This window comes from Vombatus ursinus, unplaced genomic scaffold (genome assembly GCF_900497805.2).
Source record: "Vombatus ursinus unplaced genomic scaffold, bare-nosed wombat genome assembly UNPS02014768.1, whole genome shotgun sequence".
NCBI classification, from domain to species: domain Eukaryota; kingdom Metazoa; phylum Chordata; class Mammalia; order Diprotodontia; family Vombatidae; genus Vombatus; species Vombatus ursinus.
The window spans coordinates 10,990,458-11,009,676 of NW_020954546.1; the positions used below are offsets into that span (position 1 = coordinate 10,990,458).

The following is a 19,219-nucleotide window of genomic DNA, read 5'->3' on the forward strand; positions in this document are numbered from 1 at the left end:
GCCCAGTGCCTAGAGTGGTGTGTAGGTGTTATACAACTGTTAGCTAGGTGGCCCAACGAATAGAGCACCAGGCCTGGAGTCAGGAAGATCTGAGTTCAAATCCAGCCTCAAATGCTTACTAGCTGTGTGACCCTGCACAAGTCACTTAACCCTGTTTACCTCAGTTTCCTCATCTGTAAAATGAGCTGGAGGGGGAAATGGCAAACACTCCGGGATCTCTGCCAAGAAAACCCCAAAAATGGGGTCGCAAAGAGTTGGCCATGACTGAAATGACTGAATAACAACAACATTGTTTTCTTATTAATGTTATCATCATTCCAATAAAGAGGTTTGGAGCATGCTGTCACCGCATGGGGGCCCTCGGGTCATTTGATTCGTGAATTGTGGCGTGATGATTTCTCAGTGACTCCCCACACACGTCTGAGCTCTTTTTTCTTTGCCCCCCTCTAGATTGATGCACTGAGTAAGAGAAGCAAAGAAGCCGAGGCTGCCTTCTTGAATGTCTATAAGAGATTAATTGATGTTCCAGGTAAGCGTGCGTGCTTGATTGAAAGAATGAGTGGACCGGGGCTGCCTTTGGTCCTTGGGGGATTTCTTCTTGGTCCACAGCAGGAGACGGTGCAGCTTGCTCGTGACATTCCAGGCCGTGGGGAAGGAGCCAAGGCCTAGGTAGACTCTCCCAGACTCGGCATCTGGCAGAGGATGTGGACGGGAGGCTCATCACCTGCATTTACAAAAATACTTAGGTCAGCCCAAACCCTGACCCGATGCCTCTCCATCCTTGTAGTAGCATAGAAAATAGAGCAGTTACGGATCAGACCGTGGCCCAACTCATCATCCCTTGACCCTCCCAACCAAGATTTCCACAGTCACCTCTCCCCTAGAGGGATTCTCGCCCACTGTCAGAATGTAAGCTCCTTGAAGGCAGATATTGTCATTCTTTGTAAGCTGACTCTCCATGCCTGTCGCAGTGCCTGGTGCATAATGGTTAATAAATGCGTCTTTAATCATTCATTCGGTAAACTTGTCAGAGAATGAATGCATTCTTATTGACTTGTATCATGCATTGATTAATGCCTCTCTCCACCAAGGCTTACAAGCCCACCCCTTTGACCAAACTAACCGGGGCCCGTTCGGTTTATGTGGCAAGCACTGGGCCGGGCACTGAGGGAGCCCCGGCCCTGGAAGTGTTCCCAGCCCAATGGGATAGAAGCTCCTTGGGGGCGGGACTTTATGCGCAGTAGGTGTGTCATCAGTTGATTTGAGGGTAAGACCCATGCGGAGAACTCTGATAACAATATAAGCTATGATGAGTGTGGGAAAGAGACCAGAGTCCTCCTTGCCCAACTGTTGGAGTGCCGTGCAGACACAGCCGTCGCCTAAGACCATGCCTCTCAGTGGGGCTGTCCCCAACTGTAAGGAGCTTGCCCTCGAAGCTGCCGGTGAGTCCACACCCCTCCAGACTGGATTCTTCTGTGCCACGGGCAGAAGCCTTTGAAGAACCGCTGTGCCAGGAGGTTCCGTTGTTGACGAAAACGGGAATCAGCCGGACAGCAGGGACCTGAGGGAGGGGAAAGGAGCCTATGGAGAGTGGAGCCTCTTCACCGGCTGGTCTTTTTCTCTTCATTTAAGGGGCAGGTGTAAAGGAGGCCTTGAGCGTCCTCCTCAGTTAACTTCAGGCACTGTTTTTCCCTCTACACCTGCCGCTCCGCCCAGTTAGCAGAGCAGACAGTTTCTAGAAAACCGTCTATTTTTCATATTGGATAGCGTGCCATACCGCATCCCACCTCTGACACCTGGTAGTTGTGTGACCGGAGGCAAGTGTCTTCAAGTCTCTGAGCTTCCCATTCCTCCTCTGTAAAATGAGGGGCTTGGATCGAGTAGGCCACTGGGCCTTCGTCCACTTTGAAATGAATGATCCTGGGATCCATGAAAATGCCTCTTTGGTCCTCTAAGAAATGCATTCGATTTGTGGGGCGGGTTATTTGCCTTTGGAAACACAAAGACAAGCCTTGGATTTCCGCTCGTAAAAAGGAGGGTGGAGGGCTCATCTCTCCGCCCTCCTGGTAGTGGCGGCTGCGGCTGCGGCTGTGGTTGCGGCTGCGGCTGCGGCTGGGCCGGTCCTTACCTGGAGGACCATCTAGTTTCTTTTTGGAGAGGAGCTGGCTCAGTGGCTGGGGGTGTTAAAGACATGAACCAAGGAAGCCTGATCAGCATCACTATGCCCACGCTGTCGCATTAGGATTCTACCTGATGCCAGCCACTTGGTATTTCCCTTACAAACATCTTAGTCGTGACTAAAGCAAGCTCAGTAAGACAGAAATAAAGCCCTGGCTGCCTGCACTGTGTCCACCAGGGCTCGCTGTCTAGGCCAGTCCAGGCTTGGCTTTGCCCTCCCAGGCCGCAGACTTCGGGTCTCGTGGCCTCCTTAGCAGCGGGTTTTCCCCTCCCCACCCCCAGTTTTCCATGTTTGGGATGAGTGCGAATTCTGCTCGGAGACAAGGGAGGTCAAAGGATGCTGCCGTCCCTGTGTGGCTTGGCTTGGCTGCTTTCTGTTCTTGAGTTCCTGGGATGGTCCATTTCTCTTGGCATCTTAGATGCTTTTTTAGCTCTTGGTGTCACGATGTTGCTTTTCCAGTTTTCTCCAGCCTTTTGCGTGATGCTCGGGACTTTTGTCTCATCAGTCAGAGCCTTATCGTTGGCAACCAAGGCTATACTAGTGTCCACACTTCTCCTGTCCGTTATCTCGTCCCTGCCTGATACCTGTTTTCAAAATCAGGGTTGTTGCCCTCGAGTGGATAGAGACCCAGGCTCAGTGTTGAGAAGATCGACTTAAAGGACCCTGGGCTTGTCATTCCACTTGCTGTCTCGCCTCTGGGGGTCCCAGTTTCCTCATCTACAAAGGCAGGAGATTAGAGTTGCTAGCCTGAAAATTCCTAACAAACAGCTCTAAGTCTGGGATCCTGAAAAAAGGATTGTTTTTCTTGGGGGGAATGTGCCTAGCCCCCAGTTTGAAATGCTCCCTAAAATGCATCCAGTCCCACCTGCACTCATTCCTGCATCATGGGGTGCCTGAGGAGTTTCTCTCTGAACCTGAGGCTGTTCCTGAGCTAATTCAGGTAGAGAATTTGCAGGAAAAGTCCAATCGAGGCGGACAGATTGGCTTTGATAAATATAACTCCTGGCAGCTTTCTGTTTGAAAAGGTTGCTGCGTTCTTTTGATTTGCTATTTTTATTTTGCTGTTAAAGGGGTGCTCTGGGGCCACATTAGGGCTCAAAAGGTCCTATTGTAAAGGAGAAATGAAGCCAGGCTAGTATGCGTCATTCTGTAATGTGTGGGTTTTATTGAGAGCGTGTGTGTGTGTGTGTGTGTGTGTGTGTGTGTGTGTGTGTGTGTTAACTCTTTTTTTTTTTTTTTAAAGGTTAGCTTGTTTGGGGTTTGCCGAGACTGAGGCCATTAACAGTTGTTTTTCCAAACATCTCACGCCCCCTTTTCAAATATGTAATTGAGTTTTATACACACATTTTCCCCAGTGCAGTTTCTGAATTGAGCTGTCATTTAAAAGGGGGCTATTTTCCTTCAGCTGCTTGTGGGATTTTTTTTTTCCTGCAGGGAGTAATCATTTTTGTCCCTCCTTTTTTCTCTCCACAAAAAAAAAGGAGAAGTATTTTCAGAAAGATTCCTCAGTTCTTCGGAAGATTTGGACTGCCCCCTAGTTTACAAAGCCGTTCAGCATCGTTCCATAAGCTGGTGGTCACCATACAGACTAGGCCTTCTCGTCTTAAAATGGACAGCCTCCTTCATGATCCCTGAAAAGAAAAAATAGTGGGGTTTACCCTGTAGAGTGCTCAGGTCGGTCCTCCTTGGGCCAGCTCGCGGCGAAGCTCGCATGCTTCCTGAAACGGGGATGATTGCCAGGCAGCGTTGACTTGCAAGGCTGAATTAAGCAGCTGAGCTCCTGGCCCAGGAGCCTGGGTTCAGTGGAATGCTACGAGGCTGAGCAGTGTTGGGCCTTCTGCTAACGAGGGCAGATTCGTTCTTTGCTTCAGTTATTCCTTTCCCCATCTCCGTTATCTTCTCATCTGTAGAAGGCTTGTCTGCCTCATGCATATGTGCTGAGGCTCCAAGATTTCATGTGTATAAGGGATTTTGAGAGTTTGGGTGGTTCCAGCCTTGCTGACGTCAAATTGCACAAGGACAGATCAACTATCTGCTCCAGAGAGGGACCTGAGGGCCTTTTGTTTAAATAAGTTGGAGAAGGGGGAAATGCAGCTTGAGGTTTGTAACATCTTTGTCCACAATATCCATTTTCGGTATTCCAATGGAATCTAGCCAGAAGGACGTTCATGCAGAACATTGCCTCCTATCTCAGATCTGTAAAGTAGAATTAAATATATTACTTATTAAAGACAGAAACATTGTGAATTTCATGTTATTGATGGAAAGGGGAAAGCTGGAGAAATAGAAATGGAAGACTAGGGGCATCGATTGAGAACTGGAAGGAGCCTCCTCATCATTTTAAAAAAATGCAATCTAATTGATAGGTTTTGTTTTAGATCACTTACGTGTCCCAATGTATCCCGCCCCCATCTTTCCTAGGGTGCCATCGCCTATGGCAAAGAATAAAAGAGAGGGGGGAAAGCATTCAGCAAAACTAACCCACGTATTGAAAAAATCTAGCATCATCTATAATACTCTACTCACATGGCCCCCCACCTTTGCAAATGTGGGAGCTGGGGAAGAGTGTCTTCTCATCTCTCTTCCGTGGCATTCCCCTTATTTTATCTATGAGGAAACTGAGGCCCAGCATGGTCGTGAGTCACCCAGGATCCCGTGAGCTGTAAGGCTTCTAGTGTGGGTGGACATTGTTCTAGAAAACTGGGTAATTTCCATGGTCACTGGTGACGCCCTCATTTTATGGATGCTAACAGTAGTTAACATTTATGTAGCACTGGAAGGTTTGCATCGCACCTTATATTTATGACTTCATTTGGCCCTCAAGACAGTCCTGGGGGGGGGGGGTTGCTATTGTTATTCCCATTTTACAGATGAGCACATTGAGGCTGATAGTGATTTGCCCAGAGTCTTACAGCTAGTGTCCAAGGTAGGATTTGCACTCAGGTTTCCAATTTCTAAGTTCGGCACCATATCCCTAATGATTATGATGTTAATGATAATTATATTAATTGCCAACATGTATATATCACTTTAAGATTTTTCAAAGCCCTTTTCGTATATTTTCTCCTCTGATCCTTACATCAGCCCTTTGAACTAGATTTATTATCATGATTATCCCCATTTTCCAGAAAAGCAAACTGAAGCCAAGTGACTTGCTCAGAGCCAAATAGCTAGGGAGGATTTGAACTCATCTTCCTAAGTCTAAATCCATTGATCTAATCACTATACCAAGGTGAGGAAACTGAGGCATAAAGCAGCTTACCCAGGGTCATACAGCTTTACCTAGGACTTGATCCCAGATCTTCTGCCCCTAAGACCGGTGCTCTTTACTGGTGAATGAATTGTCTAAAAAAAAAATCAAATAAGCCCAAAGACCAGTTGTTTTAGCAGAATAGGAGTTAATGTTTCTAGGTGTTATGTCGTACAAGGAAAGATAATCCCGCATGGAGCTCCTAGAGTTAAAAAGCTTCTAAAAGGTGCTTTGCGATCCCCTCCTTCAGTCTTCTTCTAGAACATTTTACAGGGTTTGGGGAGGAAGGAGGAAGAGCCAGTGACTCTAGCTGGGGAGATGAGACAGATGTGAAACACAGAGAAACGTGTGAGTAGGATGATGGCATATGGTACAGACTGTCTACATTCCAGAGAAATTCAGAGGAAGGAAAAAGGAATTAGCCAACCTGCATTGGTAGAAGGTTCTCTACGCCCAGCGTAGAGAAGTCTCAAATGCAGCTCCTTCTTCCTTTTCCGAATGTAGCAAGTTTGACGTTGAACGCGCCCACCCCGGGAAAAGGGAGCATCGGCCATCGTTGCCATTTTCCTGTCATCCCCAGCTCGTTATGGGCTGTGCGTCCAAGACAGTCAGATCTCACATGAGAACATGGCCCCCTCCAAAGGAAATAACATAGGCTAGGCCCCAAAGCCGGGGTCCAGTGCAGTTGAACTTATCAAAAGAGACAAGTGGCTAAGCGGGGATCTCTGTCAGTTGAATGAACACATACAGAACAGTGAAGTGGACCAGCCTAGGGGAAGAGTCAGACTGTTATCAGAGCCAGGTAACGGAGGGGACGACGTTCTGGGCTCAATGAAAGGGATCCAGGGCACAGAAATAAGTGAATCTGATGGTGCCTCGAGCCCTCCCAGAGACTGAGGGGAGCTAGGTGATTCTGAGGCAGGTCATTGTAGACAATCATGACGAGAGGGGGCTGGAATTTGGTTTGGCCTCAGTACGTTATTACAAGAATAGCAAGTTTTAGAGCTCATCAGAAAAGAAACAGTTTATACCAGATATCTCTTACCTGTTGGGAAGGGGAAACAATAGATGGGAATGGAATCTGTTGGACCCTCTGATATAAGGTGGCACCTCACTTTTGTAATAGGAGAGATAGCTGGAGGGAGAGAGACTGGGCCTGCAAGCTTAGTGAGAGAACTCCCAGGTGAGGAAAGTCCTACCAGTGCACATCAATGCCTCCTCCACAGCGCGTGGTCTAAGAGCAGGGGGTCTTAACCTTTTTGGGCTCATAGATCCCTTAGACAGTCTAGTCAAGCCTAATAGTGCCAAACCCCAGGTTAAGAATCCCTGTCTTAGAGAGTTGCCTAGGGCCTGGAGAGGTGAGGTGACTGGTCAGTATGTGTCAGAAATGGAACATGCCCCAAGTCTCACTGGCTCTGAGGGTCACTCTCTGTTCTACCCCCAGGCTGCCCTCCGTAAGGGCCCAGCTGAAATGGGCATTATAAATTAAGGCCCTGTGGACCTGGGTTCACAGTCATCCAAACTCCCAGAACCAGATGGCCTCTGAGGGCCCTCCCAAGTCTAGGTCATGAGAGACTTTTCAGTGGTAGGGTAAAAGCCCTGGCGGAGTCCGCGTCTCCCCAGAGATATCTGAGTACTGAGTTCGGCCCATTTATCTGGCCTCGAGGGGGTCAGCTTCCAGACCATGCAGCGGTCTAAAATCCTGAGCCAAGAGAGCTGAGAACAGGGTTACATGCAGCGTGCTGTGCCTCGATTCTGAAGCCAGTCGGTTTATTCAGGTGAAGCTGTCTTGTAGCCCTGCTTCACAGGAAGATTCCTGGTCTGTGTCCGAGCATTTACTGAAAACTGCCCAAGGCTGCCCTTGTGTGAGAAACCAAGCGCCTCGACCGTGCGTGCCCACCAGCGTGGGAATCTGACTTGGATGGCCAGAGGACAGCTGGTGTTTCTGCTTGTTGGGGTGAATGTTTGGAAGTGGGAACTGGCAGAGCCAGTGTGGGAGGTAGCGCTTTCCTCCAGGGGTGTGTTTTGTCTTGGGGACGGCAGGCGCCCACGTTGAGCCAGGCTTGACGATGCCAATGTTCTCCCCATTGATGGAGGGAGAAGGCCCGCAGAGCATTCTGGCCAAGCCGAGTGACCAGGGAGCATCCCCTGACTCAGGTTTGGCTTTGGCATCACTTTCATGAAGATTTATGTGCCCATGTGGACGTTTCCACGGCACTTTTCACTTCACATTCATCATATTGGGCCAAGAGCTCCACGAGGCCAGTGGGCCAGGAGCGCGCCAGAAGAGAGGAAGGAGAGGAATGAGGAAGCATGCTGGTGGGCTCTGCTGATTGCTCTGCAGGGCTCTGGAAGCACATTGTTTTGCCTCTCCAGGACTCAGTTTCCTCCTCTGTAAAAGGAGAGGATTAGCCTAGATAATCTTGGTTGATGATTCTAGGATTCTCCAGAATCCATTTGGAGAAGTGGGCACATGGGCGGTGACAAACTTAGTGTAACTAAGTAGAAAAAATGTATCTTACGACTTTCTCTGGCAAAAACCGAAAATAAAAAAGGACAGCACCCCCCCTCTACCATCCACCGATAGTGACACTTCTCGTTCTTCTAGATCATGAAGGTGCAAATTGGCGTCTGTGAGATGGACACATGCACACATGTAGGCGTATATGTTATGTAATGTATTCTGTATGTATGTATGTATGTATGTATGCATAGATAACTGTTTTGACGTGACTGATTTCCTGTATGCCCTCTTGTGCATTTAAAATCGTCATTCTGACAAGGGCATCCATTGGCTTCACCAGACGGTCAAAGGGGTCCATGATGCAAATAAGTTTATAAGCCCCTGATCTAGAGGGAGGGAAGGATTGCACCCTTTCCTTTCCTTTTCTGTTCTCTTTCTTCCCTTCTTTTTCTCCCTCTCTTCTCTCCCTCGTCTTCTCCTCATTTCCCCTCTTCCCTCTCTCCTTTCTGTTCTTTCTCCCCCCTTTCTTCTCCTCTCTCTGTTTCACCTCCTCTCTGTTTTTTTCTTCTTATTTCTCCCTCTTATTCTTGTGGACCCAGCCTCTTCACAATCCTTTCTTCGCATTGCTTAATACTTTGTTGATGACAAAGGAGGTGGGTTGAATGAAGTCTTTGCTGCTCCTTGCCCTACCCTATTGGATGACTTTTGAATGAATGAGTCACCGATCCCAGGGAAGCCGAATGTGGCCGAGTTCTGGGCTGCCTTTGATGCTGGAGTGGGAGGCGAGGGAGCAAGTGAGACCTGAGCTTGCTAAGTCACCCCAAGGGGTGGGGAGTCAGGAGACCCAGCCTCTGGCTTGGTTCTGGCCTTTTGGAAGACCAAAGGCATGTGAGTCTTGGATGCTCGCTGGGCTCTGAATAAAAGTAGATTGCTCTGAAGTGGGCCTCAGAGCATCAAAAGAACCTGGAGATCAGAGGAGACGTTTCCCACTTGAAAAAAACTGGAAGTGAGCCAGTATCTGGTATCAACCTGGCAGAAACTCTCCCTCCCTCCCAGGGGATAGGAAAGATTGAAGGAGTCACAGTCTTCAAGGTTCACTGATGGCGGCTCCAGGGAGAGGCACTGCCCAACTCTATGGATTTGGCTGCTCTTAGAGCCCTCGCTTCTCCCTTGGACCCAACCTCCACCCCCACTGACCCCAAGACTCTGAATATCATTTACCTCGCTGCAAGCCTTCCCCTGGCTCCCAGGGACAGGTAGTGAACGTGACCCTCCCTGGTACTCGTGGCAGCCATTCCAGACATGAGTATAAGGAATCTGGAAAAGTCACGTGTTTATAACTACATTTCAATATTGCTTTTATATAACTTCTAGTTTACGTGTTCTTGTTCTCTCTCTGTCCCACTCTCTCTCACTCCTTCCCTCCCTTCTATCTCCTCTTCTTTGGATGTCCATACCTTTGTCTCCCTCTTTCTCTTCTTCTTTCTCCCTTCCTTCTTCCCTCCTTCCCTCTCTCCATTTCCCTCTCCCCCTTTCTTGCTCCTGAAACTGAGTCACCTTGCTTTAGCTCTGTTTTGGCCATGTTTTGCCATTTCTTTCTGCGATAAAGTCTCTGATCCACAGTTTCTGACTCATTGCTAATATCTTCCCCATGTTTTCAAAGGCAGAGGTGGGCCTGCAATTTTAAATGGGAAGAAGCCATATTGTTTGCCATTCAAAGGTTGGGAGGGGAGGCTTTACAATTGGAGTGATTTTTACTTAGTGAGCAAATTATTCACTTTTCATTGCTTCTTATCTGTAGACAATAAATTGGAAGTTTACGGTGCATATTGGCAGCAAGGCCTGGCAGAGAGAGAGAGCCAGCCTCTGAGTCAGGAAGCCCTGGCGTCACGATCTGCCTGTAATTCATAGAGTCATGGAGAGTGAGCTGGAAGGGGCTCAGGGCCTTCTGATCCAACTCCCGCCTTTCACATGGGGGAAATGATACCACGTGGACATTATGTGACTTGCCACTGTGACACGGTCATGCAGGATTTGACCCAGGCCTTCTCATTTCAAAGCCCTAACTTTTCCCACTCTATCATGTTGCCTCCCTCCCTGGCTTTGAGACCATGAGCAAGTCACCTTTCGCTGCTCCAGATACCCGAGGCAGTAGATTGCAGAGCAGGGACTGACTTGCAGGGGTGGAGGGGATTCCCTCACTAAGTTCCCTAGATTCATTACAGAGAGAACCCTGAAAACATTGGGAATAGAATAGAAACGTACTGCAAATTTCATCCTTAAAATATATTCTCACCTAAATTATAGATTTTTTCATGTTTCTCCTAAGACATTGTCCCATCTAGAAAGTTACTAGTCAAGATGGCGGAGAGAAGCCAGGTAGTTGCCTGAGCTCTCCTCAGGTTACCCCAAAAACAATGTTAAATCAAGCCTCTAAAAGAATTCTGGAGTGACAGAATCAGGAAAAAAATGGAGTGAAACAATTTTCCAGTCCAAGATAATGTAATTTAGAAGGACTTCAGGAAAAGTCTATCTCATTTGGGTAAAAGGGGAGTGTAACCCACCACAGGTGGTGTCTGAGCAAGCCATTTGGAGGCTCTTGGCCTCAGCACAGATCAGCACCTAAGGCCTCAAGGGCCTGGCTCAGAAGACCAGTGGCACCGCAGGCCAGCTGTGAGGCCTCCAGCCTCAGCACAGCAGGCAGACTGCCAGCTCTAGACCCCAGGGCACAACAGGCGTGACTACGCAGCGTCACCCTAGTGCCATGGGCAAGAAAGCCAGTGACCAGACCCCTGTACCCCAGGAGCAGAGCTGAACTTTTAAAAATGAACAAAAAATAAAAAAGAGCCCTGACCATAGAAAGCTACTATGGTGACAGGGAAGATGAAAACACAAACGCAGAAGAAGATAACAATGTCATAATGCCTACATACAGAGCCTCAAAGGGGAATATGAATTGGTCTCAAGACCAAAAAGTCCTCTTGGAAAAGCTCAAGAAGGATGTTAAAAATCAAGTAAGAGAGGTAGAAGAAAGAATGGAAAAAAGAAAGGAGAGGTATGCAAGAGAATTATGAAAAAAGAGTCAACAGCTTGGAAAAGAAAGCACAAAAATTGACTGAAGAAAACAGCTCCTTAAAAAAATAGAATTGGCCAAATGGGGAAAAAAATCCGCTGAAGAAAATCACTCCTTTAAAAGCAGAATTGGCCAAATGAAAAAGGAGATACAAAAGCTAACTGAAGAAAATAATTCCTTAAAAATTAGAATTGGGCGAGTGGAAGCTAATGACTCTATGAGACATCAACAATCAATTAAATAAAATCAAAAGGATGGAAAAATAGAAGAAAATGTAAAATTCCTCGTTGGAAAAACAACTGACCTGGAAAATAGATCCAAGAGAGATAATTTAAGAATTGTTGGACTACCTGACAGCCCTGATCAAAAACAGAGACTGGACAGCATCTTTCAAGAAATTATCAAGGAAAACTGCCCTGATTACCTAGAGCTAGAGGGTAAAATAGTCATTGAAAGAATTCACTGATCACCTGAAAGAAATCCCAAAATGAAAACTCCAGGGAATAGTATAGCCAAATTCCAGAACTATCAGATCAAGGAGAAATTGCTGCAAACAGCCAGACAGAAACAATTCAGGTATCAAGAAACCATAGTCAAGATTACACAGAACTCAGCAGCTTCTATTTTAAAGGATCCGAGGGCTTGGAATATGATATTCCGGAAGGCAAAGGAGCTTGGATTACAAGCAAGAATCAATCACCCAGTAAAATTGAGCATAATCTTTCAGGGGAAAAGATGGATATTCAATGAAATAGAAGACTTTCAAACTTTCCTGATGAAAACTGGAGCTTAACAGAAAATTTAATCTTCAAATACAAGCTTCAAGAGAAGCATAATAAGGTAAACAGGAAAGAAAAAAAAAACCATGTTATTCATTAAGGTTAAACTGTTTACATTCTTATACAGGAAGATGATACTTGTAACTCTTAAGAACTTTATCACTAATAAGGCATTTAGAAGGAGTACATTTAGACAGAGGGTGTGGGTAGTAGTTGATTTTGATGTGATGATGTAAAAAATAAATTAGTTAAGATTGAAAAAAAAATATTATACTAGGAAAAGAGGAAAGGGGGGGCAGAATGGGGTAATTACAGAGCCATGAAAGACCTATTACAGTAGAGGGAAAGAAGGGAGGAGGTGAGCATTGTTTGAACTTTACTCCCATCAAATTTGGCTCAAAGAGGGAATAACATACACACTCAATTGCGTAAAGAAATCTACCTTACCCTATAGAGAAGTAGGAGGGGGGAGTTGAAAGAAAAGGGAAGGTGGAGGCTGATAGAAGGGAGGGTAGATTAGAGGAGGTAGTGGTCATAAGCAAAACACTGGTGAGGAGGGACAGGGTGAAAGGAGAGAAAGAAAAAAGTATAAACAAGGGGAAAATAGAATAGAGGGAAATATATAGTAATCATAACAGTGAATGTGAATGGGATAAATTCTCCCATAAAATAGAAGCGGATAGCAGAGTGAATTAAAAACCAGAATCCTATAATATGTTGCTTACAAAAAATATATTTGAAGCCTAGAGACATACACAGAGTAAAGGTAAAAAGCTGGAGCAGAATATATTATGTTTCTGCTGAAATTAAAAAAAAAATAAGCAGGGTAATCAATCCCGATCTCAGACAAAGCAAAAACAAAAGTAGATCTAATTAAAAGAGGCAAGGAAGGAAACTATATCTTGCTAAAAAGGTACCATAGACAATGAAGTAGTATCAATACTAAACATATATGCAGTAAGTGATATAGAATCCAAATTCTTAGAAGTGAGTTACAAAAAGAAATTGACAGTAAAACTCTACTAGTGGGGGACCTCAACCTCCCCCTCTCAGAACTAGATAAATCTAACCACAAAAGAAACAAGAAAAAAGTTAAGGAGATGAATAGAATTTTAGAAAAGTCAGATATAATAGACCTGGAGAAAATTGAATGGGGATAGAAAGCAATGTACCTTTTTCTCAGTGTTACATGGCACCTACACGGAAATTGATCATGTATTCAGGGCATAAAAACCTTACAATCCAGTGCAGAAAGGCAGAAATATTAAATACATCCTTTTCAGATCATGATGCAATGAAAATTACAGGTGATAAAGGGCCTTAGAAAGATAGATTAAAAATTATTGGAAACTAAATAATCTAATCCTAAAGAATGAATGGGTCAAACAACAAATCGTAGAAACAATCAATAATTTAATCAAGGAGAATGACAGTAATGAGATAGCATACCAAAATTTATGGGATACAGCCAAAGCAGTACTTAGGGGAAATTTATTTTTACTTTTATTTTTTGGCTTACATGAATAAAATAGATGAAGGGCATATTAATGAATTGGGCATGATATTTAAAAAACTAGAAAAAGAATAAATTAAATATCTCCAATTAAACACCAAATTGGAAATTCTGAAAATCAAAAGAGATTAACAAAATTGAAAGTAAGAAAACTATTGAACTAATCAATAAAACTAAGAGCTGGTTTTATTGGGGTGGGGGGAGAAACACCAGTGAAAAAATAATCCTTTGATTAATTTGATTTTAAAAAAGAAAGAAGAAAATCAAATTACCAGTATCAAAAATAAAAAGGTTGAATTCACCACCAGTTAAAGGAAAGTATATCAATAAGCAGCTATTTTACCCAACTGTATGCGAATAAATCTGATAATCTAAGTGAAATGGATGAATATTTACAAAAATATAAATTGCCCAGATTAACCAAAAGAGGAAATAAAAGACTTTACCCCATTTTAGTAAAAGAAATTAAATAATTCATCAGTGAACTCCCTAAGAAAAAATCTCCAGGGCCGGATAGATTTACAAGTGAATTCTACCAAACATTTAAAGAACAATTAATTACAATACTATATAAACTATTTGAAGAAATAGGCAACAGAATCCTACCAAATTCCTTTTATGACACAAATATGGTGCTAATACCTAAACCAGGAAGAGCCAAAACAGGAAAAAAAAAATTATAAACCAATTTACCTAATGAATATTGATGCAAAAATTTTAAATAAAATATTAGCAAAGAGATTACAGCATCTTACCACTGGGATAATACACTAGGCCAGGTGAAATTTATACCAGGAATGCAGGGCTGGTTCGATATTAGGAAAACTATTAGCAGAATTGACCATATCAATAGCAAAACCAACAGAAATCATATGATTATCTCAATAGATGCAGAAAAAGCTTTTGACAAAATGCAGCACCCATTCCTATTAAAAACGCTAGGCAGCACAGGAATAAATGGAACTTTCCTTAAAATGATAGGTAGTGTCTATCTAAAACCATCAGCAAGCATTATGTGTACAGGGGATAAGCTAGAAGCCTTCCTTATAAGATCAGGAGTGAAATAAGGATGCCCATTATCATGATTATTGTTCAGTATTGTACTTAGAAATGTTAGCTTTAGCAATAAGAGGAGAAAAAGAAATTGATATAATTAGAATAGGTGATGAGGAAACAAAACTATCATTCTTTATAGATGATATGATGGTATACTTAGAGAAAATACCAAAAAATGAGTTGATATAATTAACAACTTTAGCCAAATTGTAATAGGATATAAAATAAACCCACATAAATCGTCAGCTTGTCTATATATTACTAACAGAGCTCAGCAGCAAAAGATAAAAAGGGCAATTGCATTCAAAATAAGAAAATAATAGACAATACAAAATATTTGGAAGTCTCCTTGCCAAGACAACCCCAGGAACTGTATGAACACAATTACAAAATACTTTTCACACAAATAAAATCATATCTAAACAATTGGAAAAATATCAATTGCTCATGGGTAGGCTGAGCTAATATAACAAAAATGATAATTCTACCTAAATTAATTTACTTATTCAGTGCCATACCAATCAAACTACCAAAAATTAATGTTTAGAGCTAGAAAAAGCAATAAAATTCATCTGGAAGAACAACAGGTCAAGAATATTAAAGGAATTAATGAAAAAAAATGCAAAGGAAGGTGGCCTAGCTGTACCAGATCTAAAACCATATTACGCAATCATCAGAACTGTTTGGTACTGGCTAAGAAATAGAGTGGTGGATCAGTGAAATAGATTAGGTACACAAGGCACAATAGTAAATGACTATCATAATCTACTGTTTGATTAACCCCAAGACTCCAGCTTCTGGGATAAGGAATCACTATTAGACAAAAACTGCTGGGAAACTAGAAAACGGTATGTCAGAAACTAGGTATAGACCAACGTCTTACGCCATATACCAAGATAAGGTCAAAACAGGTACATGATTTAGACGTAAAGGGTGATGCCATAAGCAAATTAGGAGAGCAAGGAATAGTCTATCTGTCAGATCTATGGAGAAGGGAAGAATTTATGACCAAACAAGAGATAGAGAGCATGATGAAATGCAAAATGAATCATTTTGATTTCATTATACTAAAAGGGTTTTGCACAAACAAAACCAGCGCATCCAAAATTAGAAGCAAAGCAGAAAGATGGGAAATAATTCTTATAGCAAGTGTTTCTGATAAAGGCCCCATTTCTAAAATATATAGAGAACTGAGTCAAATTTGTAAGAATACAAGTCATTCCCCATTTGATAAATGGTCAAAGGATATGAACAGGAAGTTTTCAGATGAAGAAATTAAAGCTGTCTGTAGTCATGTGAAAAAATGCTCTAAATCACTATGAATTAGAGAAATGCAAATTAAAACAAGGTACCACCTCACACCTATCAGATTGGCTAATATGACAAAACGGCAAAATGATAAATGTTGAAGATGTGGGAAAATTGGAACACTAATGCATTGTTGGTGGAGTTGTGAACTGATCCACCCATTCTGGATAGCAATTTGGAACTGTGCCCAAAGAGCTATAAAATTGTGCATATCCTTTGACCCAGCAATAGTACTTCTAGGTCTGTATCCCAAAGAGATCATAAGAAAGGAGAAAAGAGCCACATGTACAAAAATATTTATAGCAGCTCCTTTTGTGGTGGCAAAGAATTGCACATTGAGGGAATGCCTGTCAGTTGGGGAAATGGATGAATAAGTTGTGAAATATGAACGTAATGTGCTATATTATATATATATATATATAGTGTTATAAAAATTGTGCTATAAAGAATGATGAGCAGGCAGATTTCAGAAAAACCTAGAAAGACATGAACTGATGCTGAGTGAAGTAAGCAGAACTAGAAGAACATTGTATACAGTAACGGCCACATTGTGCGATGACCGACTTTGTTAGACTTAGCCCTTCTCAGCTATGAAAGGATCTAAGATAACTCCAAAAGACGCATGATGGAAAATGCTACCCATGTCCAGAGAAGAGCTATGGAGTCTGAATGCAGATCAAAGCAGACTGTTTTTGCTGTTTTTTGTAGCTTTTCCCTTTTGTTGTGATTCTTCCTTTGCAACATGACTAATATGGAAATATGTCTAATAGGATTGTACATGTACAGCCATAGTCAGATTGCGTGCCATCTTGGGGAGGAGTATGGAAGGGAGGGAGAAAAAAATTGGAACTCAAACTCTTATTAAAAATGAATGTTGAAAACTATCTTTACATGTAATTGGAAAAAATGAAATACTCTCTACCACTGCCACGCCCTCCCCGCCAAAAAAGAAAGTCACTGGTCAAGTGGAAACTTCTTAAGAGATCCAACTCAGTGAAACTAAGCACAGGATGTGAAACCAGAAGACCAGTGCTCAAGTCTCACTTTTGAAGCCTATTGCTTGAGTGACCTTGAGCAAGTCACTTCTGCTTGGGGCCCCAGTGTTCTCCTTTATAAGATAAAGGTAGCTTCTGAGGTCCCCTTCAGCGCCAGACCTACGACTTGAAGGGTCTTGGTGCCTTAGGCTTTGTGCCTCAGTTTCCTCACTTGTAAAATGAGGGGTTTGGGCCAGATGACCTCTGAGGTCCCTTCCAGTGGTAGGCCAACAAATCCCCAAAGCAGGAGCCAAAGCGCACTGGCCGAGCAGTCTCAGGCGACAAGGCCGCTTGTCCATTTATTGGGTATGTGCTGACTTCAGAAAGTTTGGGTTTTGTTTTTAAACATTACCTTGAGTCTGGTTGCAGAACATCAAAGCCAATTTTTATTTTCAGAAATGGAAATGTCATCGATTTGACAGGAGCTCTAACTCAGCTCCAGCTCAGTGATTTGAGTGACGGCGATGTGGCATGAATTTCTTGCTTCCCACCTTGTTGTCCTCAGTTTAGTTTTGATGTTAGACAAGGTTTGTGGCTCATATTGGTGAAGACCTTGAGGAATTAAAAACATCCGAGGCGCCTCAGCAGCTGTGCCCCCTGCCTTTTTCTATCCAGGCCTCCCCTCGCCTCTCCCAGCCCATGACCTTGCCTCCTCCTCCTCCGCTGAGAAGTTGCCTGTGAGTTCCAAAGCTGACACTCTCCAGTTCTTCTCCCCTTCCCTGTGGATCTGCTGGCAGCGGAGGAGGGGGCCCTGAGGCTTGCCCTGCGCCCAGGCTGCTCTCCTGCTACCTTGTGGCACCCCGGCTTCTTTCTGCAGGGTCCCCTCCTTTCCTCAGCTCCCCCTCCCGCCTTCCCCCAGCACCTACCTGTCTTCACCAAGCCTTCTGAGCCTTGTCTCCATCTCTTTGCCGTGGTTGATTTCTGCTGGACGTGGGACGGAGGCTTATTTTCGAATTTGTGGCTGGGATCGTCCTTCCCTGGGCCCAGCTCAAGCTTTATGGACTCATTCTGTACGTGCTTCTATATGTCGTCGCCTCCCGTGTTCAGAGCGTAAGCTCCTCCCGGGCAGGGACTGTTTTATTTTTTACCTTATATCTCCAAAGCCAAGGACAGTCAGTGCCTTACAGAGGCTGTGCCTAGTTACTGCCTGTTTCTTGGCTAAGTGATTGATTGACATCAGTGGCCCAGAGATTCTTCTTAACCCCCCAGGAAGAAGCACTTACTTCCTGAGCTTAAAACAAAAAGTCTCCTGGATCTATATTGTATTTATCTATGGGCTCAGGGCTCACTTCTCCATTTGTGTATTTGTGCCTTTGATCTCATCATCCCTTGCTACCTGCTGAGAATACAGACCCCAAGCTGACTCTACCCCTGCCCTCAAGGAGCTTATAAACCAGTCCCCTTCTGGGAGCCTGCTACCCACCCCCTCTGACCCCAGGCTCCCCCCCATCTCTTCTGAGTTTCCAAGTTTCTAGAAAGCTGAGCACTCAGCCACTGTTCAGTGAGCAAGCTCATAAGAAAGTTCCAGAAGAGAGACTTTAGCTCAGCTCATAGGAGCACGACTTTGGCGCAAAGAAACCATCTAGTCTAACCTTCCTGGTGAAATCCTGGTGTTGTTGTGGGACCCAGCTCAGGTGCCCCTTGTTCTGTGAAGCTGTCTCCAAGCTCGCCCACCCCCATCTCGTCCCCAGCTGTTGGGTCCTCCTCAGTTCAGCTGAAATGTCCCCTTCCATGGGGGGCCCTTCCTGGTCTACCCCCCGGGCGAGTGCTTCCTCTCCCCATCACCCGCCCGTTATAGATGCTGAGGTCTCCCAGACTAGACTGTGAGCTCTGTGCGGCAGCCCCCAGCACAACACTGAGCTCACTGATTATTTGGCCGCCATTCATTTATTTTTATGCACGTCTTGCTTCCTTACTAGAGTGGAAGTCCCTTGAGGGCAGAGGATTTTGTGTTTTTCATCCTTCTGTCTTTGACCTCGGTTCCCCTTGCGGCCTAAGGGCTTAATACATTGTTGCTGAAAAGAATTAAGTTGGTTGAATGGCGAGGAAAAAATCTGAGTCAGGAAATAGACATCCGCGCAACTGAAAGATGTTTTAGTTCACAGTTTGGGGTCATGTGCCCTTTGCTGTAGTTACAGCTGTAAATGTGCTTGGTCACCTCTGGGTTCCTATAGAAGGTAAAAGATTGGGACACATTGGAGAGAACCATTCTACCCTCCCCTCTTCCGCAAAGTTCCTGTGGTCCGGCTGCCAGACTCTCAGCTCTGACGTTTGTTTTAAGTGTCTCCGTCTCTCCTATTTTTTGTTAGAAATATAGGGGTGGCTTAATTTATGGTTAAAGTGAATGCCGTGGCCACATCATCCGTTCAGCCTCCAATAATCTCGTGGCTTAGTTCAGTGGCCTTGGAGTTGGCCATTCAGTCTCCAGCCCTTCTACGTCCTGCTCACCAAATAGACAGGAGGTAGCATCTAATCTACTACCCTCCTTCCATCTAGTCAGGTGGCAGGAGATGTAAATGGATGGACGGATGGGTGGATGGGTAGATGGATGGATGGACGGATG

At 44.3% G+C, this 19,219-nt stretch overlaps 1 protein-coding gene across 9 annotated transcripts in view; it reads left to right on the top strand.

Annotated features, from left to right (window-relative positions):
- The window catches only part of CUX1 (cut like homeobox 1), a 467,724-nt gene that overhangs the window by 240,907 nt on the left and 207,598 nt on the right, over positions 1-19,219 (top strand). For all 9 annotated transcript variants that reach the window (XM_027861836.1, XM_027861837.1, XM_027861840.1 and 6 more), the window contains exon 4: positions 451-529. In XM_027861836.1, coding sequence (XP_027717637.1) covers positions 451-529 — 79 coding nt within the window. The remainder of the gene's footprint in view (positions 1-450; positions 530-19,219) is intronic.